The sequence below is a fragment of the Passer montanus genome, unplaced genomic scaffold (assembly GCF_014805655.1).
Source record: "Passer montanus isolate IOZ18808 unplaced genomic scaffold, ASM1480565v1 scaffold69, whole genome shotgun sequence".
Taxonomy (NCBI): Eukaryota; Metazoa; Chordata; class Aves; order Passeriformes; family Passeridae; genus Passer; species Passer montanus.
This window is the reverse complement of record NW_024372036.1, coordinates 2,945,477-2,954,711: the sequence shown is the minus strand read 5'-3', so window position 1 is coordinate 2,954,711 and position 9,235 is coordinate 2,945,477. Positions and strand designations below refer to the sequence as shown.

Sequence of the window (9,235 nt, the reverse complement as noted above, 5' to 3'; positions counted from 1 at the left end):
GATAACGTGTATTGAGAAGTGCCTCATGGCTCACATTTTCTGCAGAGCAACACTGAGGCTGGACAGCAATTTTAACTTTTAGTGTGGGGAAAAAAAGAAGTGGGAAATTAAACAAGCTCTCAACAGTTATTACCAGGAGCTGTTTTCACCCTTATGGTATTTTCATCACATTTAAAAATAATTGTTTGAGTGTTTCTATCCATAGAAATAGGTTTTTTCCTGAAAGTTTAATCAACAGAGTAAAAGTCTATTAGGAACTGCCCACTGAGATTCTCTAACATTTAAAGTAATTTCAATTACTGCTGGAGCCCCAACAGATGATTAAATAAAGTTGTATGTTCTGTTCTCCCTTTACAAGAGCAGAGGTTTTGAGATGTTTCAATCACATTACATAAACTTGCATTCCTCCACTAACACAAAACATTCACTCTAGCCACAGGAGACAAACACTTCTTGTGCTGCTCCCAGCCAATGATTTTAACTCCCAAATCCAGAGTAAACATTACCTCTTCAGAGCTGGGAACACGTTTATGTGTAAGGAGCACAGCCCACTGCAGTACAGTGACACCAAATTAAACATGGCACACACTCCAAAGGAGTTGAATCCCATGGGAATCTTTGACATGATCCTGTAAGAATGGTCAGTACCCAAAGTTTGAAGACACTGAAAAGTCAAAAAGACTTTTTTACACTATCACCAAATAATATATATGGAGAGGTAGAAAAGATACTTTTATTCAGTGATAATTCATTTGCAGTTCACTCATTAAAGTCAAGAAGTGAGGGACTCCAACAGCCAGGAAGAACTGTTCAAAAGCCCAGGTTATTATGCCTTTATTATTTATTATCTGATTTCAATTACACAGATGAAGCAGCAGTGCTAAACAGAACAATTCCCCATCCTGCCTGGGTGCTGGCTGTAAGTGTGGCTCTCTCAGTGCCTTGGTGATGGCCTGCCAGAGGAGGGCTGAGGCTGCCTGTACTTCGCGAGGACAGCGACATAGTCATGGAAGGTGAACGTGTGATATTCGTGGTGCTGCAGGTTCTTGTAGGTGGAATTGTCAAACTCCTCTGGAGCAGGCTGAGCTGTCTCTGTGAAAACAAACAGGAACTGGTGACTATGAGGATGCCACACCAGAGGACAGTGTTTTTAAGCACTGAGTCAGCCTTCATAAATTGTCAGATCCCTCATGCAGTGAACATTTGAAAGAAAAAAAAGTCAGCAACTTTAACAAAAGGAGAAGTTCACTAAGTGCAGCTGGTGCCTCGTCTGGCCCCAAAGCAGCACATGCAGTGGGGAGCAGGGATCAGCACAAGGCATCTTGCACAGCACAGGTTTTAAACCCAAACCACCACCTAATGCTGGGGGTGGACAGGGCAGAACATTCCATTTGTCTCTGGAAGACATATGTCTGCATTTCCTGGCTTTCTCATATTTGCCTTGCTTTTCATTCCAGCCAGAACAGTAGGTGACATTCTTAGCAAACCAGGAGGGGCAAAGGAGCAGTACAAATGATGTATCATCCTGTCAGACCAGGAGATACAGCTCTTAGAGCTGCTTTACAGATTGCATTTTTGCCATGGGGAGAAGCGATGGAATTAGCAAGATCTCCACCATTTAATTTCAAATGAGGTTATACCAAACAGTAATCTATCAAGAGCCTTTGATGTAAATTTCTTTTAAATATAACCTTCTAACCTTTGTATTAGCTTTCCTTCAAAAAAGAATAACCCAATAAAGTTATTTAGAACTCCTTACTTCCTGTTAAAGCCAACATTAATTCTTATGCTTTTAGAATATTATGCAAATCTAGGCAGTATCATTTACATAAAAGGTTCTTACACAGGCTGATTTTACAACTGAGCAAATTGCAAGAAATAAAATTTTACTCCCAGTATTCATTTATTCTTGCATACCCAGAGTTTTAACAACAGAAGAAGACACAGTGTACTGAAAAGCTCTGCTGTATAAATTTGTATGTGGTGGTTCAGGTTAGACTGTATTAAGCCCTTATTTTAACAGGTCCACCTATAATAAAAACACAAGAACTTGAACACCAGGATTTCCCTTTACTTATGAAATAATTACTGCAGTGTGAAGCTATCAGATTAAGAGAAATATCTGTAGCATTTAGCAAGGCTTGCTTATAAAACTCAAGGTACTAAGTCATGATTTCAGCAAAACATGACAGGAAATATCCCTGTGCCTGCTGCTCAGTTCTCCTGACACAGCTCACAGGAGATGGGATCCAGAGAGAAAAGGCAGGTGATGCTCCTTGCTGCAAAGAGCCCCAGGAACAGGCAAGGGGAGGCAAGAGTAGCTCAACCTGCAAGAGCCAGTTGTTCCAAATTCAGAGACAGATGTGTAGGAAGGGAAGCAGATGGAGCCTTGTTCTTCCTGCCCAAATACACTGCACTTGGCTTCTCAAAGGAAAAATTTCTTCCTGAGTTCATCCTCCCCACACTTCATCTCTGCTTTGTCTCCTAAAGAGCAAGCACTTCTCAGGATGCTCTGATGAAATGAATCACAGGCCTATTTCTGAGTTCCCAGCTCCAACTTTGCTCCTCACTCAGCAGTTCAAGGCAGCAGTTTTTGCTGACTGCTCCAAACAGGGATGACATCACCTGAACATCCAGGTTTGCATTAAGAAAAATTATTTTTACATCTTTTGTGCAGCTGCTGCAGAGTTTGCAGACATAAGGACACAGGGGCAGGACAGAAGTAGGAGTTACAGGTGGTGCAGTCAGCTGTGAATGCTGAACAAGGAAAAGCAGTGCCAACTCTCAAAGAAGGAAGAGAGAACAAGATACAAATGGAGACACCAGAAAAGAAAAACGTTTGAGCATCTAGAACTCCACTATGGATGAATGGTCAGAAAAGCATCACCTGTAGATAAAAACAAAGAGCCCTTCCCAAATTTTTGTTATTTTTAGAAGAAAGCTTATGCTGTTGACTGCAAGAAGCAACAAGCAAAACAAAATATTACTTGCAAACAGTGCAGCATTTTGGTTTTTAAATTGCAGAATTATTTAGGTTGGAAAAGGCCTCCAAGACTGAGTCCAGCACAGAGTGCCACTTCCAGTCATCTGAGCTGCCATCAAGGGAGGAGGTAAGGAAACAGATGAAATTATGAGCCCTCTAACAGAAGACAGGCCTTTTACTCAGCACCATCTCCTAGAAGCTGACATACAAATGCAATTATTTTGTCTCTAAACCTGGTCAGGCACTTGAGAGCCACAGAATGGCTGAGGGTGGAAGACACCTCTGTAGATCAGCTGGTCCAACCCCAAATTCTCAGGCAGGGTCAGCTAGAGCAGGAGGCCCAGGGCCCTGTCCAGACATTTTTAAATGTCTCCAAGTTGGGCTGAAGACCCCACCACCTTTCTGTGCAACTTGTGCAGTGTGCTCTATCACTCACAGTAAAAAGTGTTTACTGATGTTCAGGCAAAACCCTGTGTTTCAGTTTGTACCCACTGCTTCTTGTCCCATCACTGTGCACCACTGAACAGCCCTACCTCTGTCTTCTTTGCACAAACCTCCTGTTATTTCCACACCTGGATGACGTCCTGTCTAAACCTTCTCTTTTCTGGGCAGGACAGTCCCAGGTCCCACAGGAGAGATACTCTAGTCCCTCCATCATTTCAGTGGCACTTTGCTGGCCTCTGTCCAGCAGCCCCACATCTCCTTTGCACTGGGGAGCCCCAAACTGAACACTGCACCCCTGAGCAGCTCCCTCAGCCTGCTCCTCCCAGGTCACCCTTGGTGGCCTTTGCTGCAAGGGCACATTCCTGGCTCACATTCAATTTGCTATTCCCTTGGCTCCCAGGGCTTTTCCTGAAGAATGAGACTCAAGCAACCTTACAATTAATACTGCTTTGACTTCCAAGCAGGCAAATTCTTAAATCCAAAGTAGCAATGAGAAGAGGGGTCTCAAGAATGGCAGATGTTGCCTAAGATGCAAGGCAGAATCTCAACAGATCAGGACAGAGAGACATCTGCTACTGAGATACACAAAATGAGATCAGCAGGACCATCAATTAACAGGATGGCAGTAAATAAGAAGGGTAGGTCAGATAGGGAAGCACAGCTGAGGAGATGATTATGTGATGCACAATAGTCTTTCCTGAAAACACACCAGTGTCTCCTCCCCAGCTCTCTACAAAACTGACTCACTACTTCCACACGAGCTGCTTGCAACCTTCCAGTCTCAGAACCAGCAAGGCCTGTTTCTGGCATTACACTGTGATTTCCTTCTGAAATCTGAAATACTGACAGCTTGAAAAACAAAACATCAAAACAAAACCCAAAACAAAACCAGAAAGATGGCAGAGTTTAAGCAACAATGAGATGGCACCAAATTTGACTCATGAGAATGGCAGCTACCAAACCCTTCCAAGAAAAGAGAAGAATGAAAACAAGCGTTGTCATATAAAACCCATGATTTCACTCGCAGTGGAAACAATCTTGTTTCCATTTTATAAGTAACTGCTTTATGAAACTATAAATACAGAGAAATGAAACCGCTTCCTTTCCCAGCATAGCTGGAGACTGAGTATTACTGACAGCTCACAACAATTAGCAGTGAACAATTTATCTTCCAGAAAGTCACTGCCACTCTGCCAGCCTCAGAACAAAGATCACAGAAGATGTAGAAACCCTTTAAAAAAGTCAAACCCTACAAGAATCAATACAGTTCAAACAATTTAAAGCTGTACCATCTATTGTGCTGCTTTCTCCAGCCTGGACTCCTGCCTCCTGCGTGGTCTTCTCCTTGGCTGTGGTGCCCATCACCAGCGTTGTGCTTCCAGAGGTCTCTTCCACTTTAGGAGCAGTTGCTTCTTTTGCTTGCAACTCCTGTGCCTTCTTCATCTTTTCCTTCTCTCCTCTGGATAGCAGATCTTGCTTTTTGTCTTCCTGAGTCACTGCTGAGGTTTTCAGCTGAACAGCTGCTACCTGGGGCCCAATGGACTTTTCCTCCACGTGATCAGATTTACGAGTGATGTCGGCCAGGTCCAGACTTTTCACCACATGTGGTTCTAAGACCTTTTCTTTTGGAGGGGATTTTACTTTGGGGTCTCTTGCTTTGGATTTTGATGTTTCCTGGCTGACTGATGTTTTAGAAAATTTGACCTGCTTTACAGGAGACACGTCAATTTCTGGTTTGCGTGGCAGCTTCTTAATTCCATATTCTTTGAGGGATTTCTGGGACAATTTCTCCTTTGTCAGCATTGATGCCTTTACTGCCATATTCTCAGAAATGACGGGATATCGTCTGGGAAACTCAACTTTAGTTTTAGTGGCAACTTCTGAATCATCAACATTCTCATCCTCGGAGTCTGAGCTAGAATCTGACTCTGAGCTGGATGAAGTCTGTTCCTCAGCTAACTTTTTCCTCAGGCCTCCTCCTTTTGCAGCTGTGGTGGGGTTTTCCTCCTCACGGGAGGAAGCAACTCCTCGCTGAGGAAATGCAACCTCAGTTTTTCTTGTCATGGGCATCCTCGTGTCTTCAGCAGGTTTTGCAGTTTCCTTGAGGTTGGTACTAGAAATGCTCTCACCTTTGTCTGCAGACAGCAGGAGAGAGCTAGAAGACAACATTTTACGAAATTCAAGTGGTGCCTTCACGGCAAGCAGCTTGGTGCTTCCCTGTGGTGCCACTACATCTAGAAATGGCATAAAGAGGATTATCATCATTGTGTCTAACATCACTATTACTGATCTTAATCACACAATTTTAACTTTCAGAGATAATCTACTACAAAAATAAACTGAAAGTAATTATAATGCTAAATACAGGCATTGCAAAGCGGAAAGTTTTTAGACTTTTTTAAGTTAAAGGAACTGGAGTTCTACTAGCACGTAACAGTTTTTGCTGCTGCGATGCCAAAACTCAAGAGACAAACCCTTATGTTCCTCGCTTTGCCAGACCCCTCCGAGAGCTGCTTTTCCCTGTGCTTCAACTCTGCAGCACTGGAAAAGGTCTGCAGACACTTCCCTATCTCAGGTGAGCACTAGGATGGCTCATCAGCCAAGCTCTTCAAGCAATGCTGCAGAGACAACACTGGTGTGTGAACAAGGCAGCCAAGCAGAGACACAGTAAAGAGACACAGCCACAGCTGCCTGCAAGAGTTGTCCTGGGAGCAGAGGGGAGGGATGACTCCCAAAGGAAAAGCAGCAGAGTAAGAGACACCTGAGTCCATCCATGAAAGTGTTACTTGTGAGCTGCCCCCTGAGGTGTGTCCCCACAGCTCAACACTATTTCCCCAAGACCTCCTCTCCTCCAGGCTTCCCTTCCTATTTCTGCTTTGACACCTCTTTGTTAAAGGGGCCTTAGAAGATCTCCTGATGCTTCATGTTTGTTTCTGTCTCAGTTTCTTCTCCTTTGTGGAAATCTGCATTAAGCTAAACTCTCCAGACAAGGAAGCAACAGTTGAAAGAGAAGGCAGCAATTTTCAGGTCCTTTCAGGGTATGCATAATATCCCTTGGATGCTTATCATCATCCTCAGGAGGCTGAGCAACAGCAAATACCGTTGTGGTTACAGAAAACAGGAGGTGAAGGAGGACTGGGAGCACATTAAGAAGATTCACCATGGCTGAAATTGGCTGTAGCAAAGCCAACTCCATTACAAGTTGCATCACTTCCAACCAGCAGCAAAATTCAACAGATTTCCAGCACATTATGCAGATTTTTCTGCAGAGTTTGGAAATCTAGAACTACTTTATATGCCCCTAAACAAGATACAGCTTTCCCCTCACTGGTATTGTATGGTAACACCTTGGAGTTATTAACAAGGAGTTATTACCATTAGTTCTGAACAGAAGCAAGTCTTTAGCCATGTCTACATGAAAACATCACAGAAGAGACAAGCACACGAAAATAAAAGCAAAGTATTTAAGAAAGAAATGCAAAGATTTATCATAACAAAACACAATAAAAGAAGATTTCAAGTTTACAGGTAGTATTTTGGATAATTTCAAGCACGTACTTCTCTCTGCCAGATGGAAGGTGCAGGATGGGAAGGAAGGGCAGGGGGAGGCAGGAGGAAGGGCAGCCACCTTTGGAAGAGGTCTGACTCCCTGCACAGACTGACCCAGCCAAACAGCAGCCTGGAGAATCTAACATGTGAGGAAGAGTTCTTCAGAGAGGCACAGAAGAGTTAAACTAACACCAGAATGGCCAAAGGGAGGATAGACAAGGGAAAGCTGAGCAAAACCTGAAGAAGAATTAATGTTAAAACATCCTAAGAAACCAAGAAGGCAGGGAAAATTCAATTTGACCATTAATTACTGGAATAATACTTAAAGCAGTTAAGTTTGGATAAGTGAAAAAGATAAGATTTTATTATTAAAAGCTGAAACAGCCAACACAACTGATCCACTTTAATTATTTCAAACTTTGCAGCAGCTAATCTGTACTGCATCACTTTGGCCAAAGAACAACACCTCCAAGTCAGTCACAGAAACACCATTCCCAGACGTGTTCCTCCTTGGAACATCAGCATCATTCCCAGCATTCATTTAAAGGCTGATCCCACTCAGAGAGGTGACAGGCAGCAATTACAGGTCTATTTCCCATCACTGACTCTGTATGTAAACACAACCAATTTACCAAAGCAAGGAAAATTTGCACATCCTGTTCCAGCCAGGATCTGGCACAGGCATCCTAAACATCTGAATTAAATTAACCTGAGTGTTTGCAGGGGAGCAGCTGCCCTAAGAGGGCTCCTGACACAAATCAGAGCTGCAGCACAGTGAATCCAGAAACTGATAACAAAGTGCATCTCAAATACACTTAGTGCAAAAAGATAAATCATAATAAAAAGCAATTTGCTGTTCAATCAATCAATCTGTGAAGGCTTTCCTAATGGAACAGCCAGGCTTTTGTTTGCTTTGGCATTTAAGGAGGTGGCAGAAGTCTGCCTTCAGCTGCTCTTTCAGTGATCTTTTCAACAGCAGTCAACAAGTCTGATGGCTCCTACATGTGGTTCCATGGAGCTTTCCTGTTCCAGCACCTGGATCTCTCATTTGGGACAGGAAACCTCACTGAACCCCTGAGCCTCCGTTTACACAAACAAGGCATCAGTCTCTGAAATTTGTTTGGACTTTGGTCAGGGATAAAAGGGTTCAAATACTCCTCAGTGCAGGATGCAGGGCAGCATCCAAACCGAGGTTCAGGCGTGCAGACCCAAGGGGCAAGAAGCATTATAACCAAATTTAACACACAGGGCCATGGCAGCTTCTCACACCACTGCCTGCAGCTGCTGTTTGGGATATCTGCATCTTAAAAGCCCTTCTCTAGTCCTTTTATTTTTTAACCCTGATAACACAAACATTTCAAAGGACAAGGGCAAAAACCTTAAGCTAAAAACTAGTTTTACACCTCATTAAAAACACTTCCAGGGATGGGACATCCACAGCTTCTCTGGGCAACCTGTGCCAGGGCCTCACTTTACTCTCACAGTAAAGAATTTTGTCCTGATATCTGATCTAACCCTAATTTCTTTCAGTTTGAAGCCTTCACCCTCATACACATTGAACAGTCTGACACTGCCCTATCCGGCCTGGCCTTGAATATTATTAAGGTGAAGGTGAACAGAAAAGAAGTGACAAATAAAACTATATACCTAGACATGTATATATATGTGTGTGTATATATATATATATAGATATATATATAGATATATATATCTATATACACGCACACACACACAGATATATATATATATATATAAAAATTTATTCCACACAACCAGACCTTGACCTTTACTTCTACTTTTATTACTACGCGGTACATTTTATCAGACACCCTCGTTTACATGGCGGTGACCTTTCAGTCCTTGTTTTTTCCCAGCTTATGCAGCGCCTCTTCCGAGGCGCGACCCGTCCCCATCTCTCCTCCCCCGTTCCTTCACCGACACCCCGACACCCCTCACAGCCACACCACCCCCTTACTCTTTGGCGGCGGCGTCCCGGTGCCCACCGGCTTCGTGCACAGCCCCCGCGCCTCCAGCTGCAACACCTGCGCGGCACAACACAGCAAGAGTTAACGCAGCGGGAGGGAACCCCGACAGCTGAGGGGCGCGGGGCTCTCCCGGAGCTCCCTTTACCTCGCGGCTCAGCGCCCTCCCGCCGCCCCTCAGCGCCGCGGCCGCCGCCATCTTGCGCGGAGCCCTCAGGGCGCCCCGGCAGCTCCGGGTGGGCGGGGCGGGCGCGGGGTGACGTCACGCGGGCGCGGT

General features: G+C 44.2%; 1 protein-coding gene across 2 annotated transcripts; it reads right to left on the bottom strand.

Moving 5' to 3' along the window:
* Positions 1-804: 804 nt before the first annotated feature.
* NDUFV3 (NADH:ubiquinone oxidoreductase subunit V3) lies at positions 805-9,235 on the bottom strand. 2 transcript variants are annotated; one of them, XM_039729322.1, is made up of 5 exons: positions 9,107-9,122; positions 8,952-9,018; positions 6,986-7,213; positions 4,717-5,661; positions 805-1,092 (listed from the first exon to the last, which is right to left on the bottom strand). In XM_039729322.1, exons 4-5 carry the CDS (start codon positions 5,594-5,596, stop codon positions 935-937), a joined length of 1,038 nt encoding a protein of 345 aa, XP_039585256.1. In that variant the 5' UTR covers positions 5,597-5,661; positions 6,986-7,213; positions 8,952-9,018; positions 9,107-9,122; the 3' UTR covers positions 805-934. The 2 variants fall into 2 exon arrangements, with proteins under 2 accessions (XP_039585256.1, XP_039585255.1); XM_039729321.1 differs by lacking the exon at positions 6,986-7,213 and having other exon boundaries at positions 9,107-9,235.

Bases quoted from the DNA above. Each gene is read 5' to 3' on its own strand.
- NDUFV3 (XM_039729321.1), bottom strand. From the start codon at position 9,157: ATGGCGGCGGCCGCGGCGCTGAGGGGCGGCGGGAGGGCGCTGAGCCGC. The intron at 5,662-8,951 runs GTAAGGGGGTGG...TGCCATTTCTAG, and splicing joins CGGGACGCCGCCGCCAAAGA to ATGTAGTGGCACCACAGGGA. The intron at 1,093-4,716 runs GTACAGCTTTAA...TTGTTTTCACAG, and splicing joins AGAAAGCAGCACAATAGATG to AGACAGCTCAGCCTGCTCCA.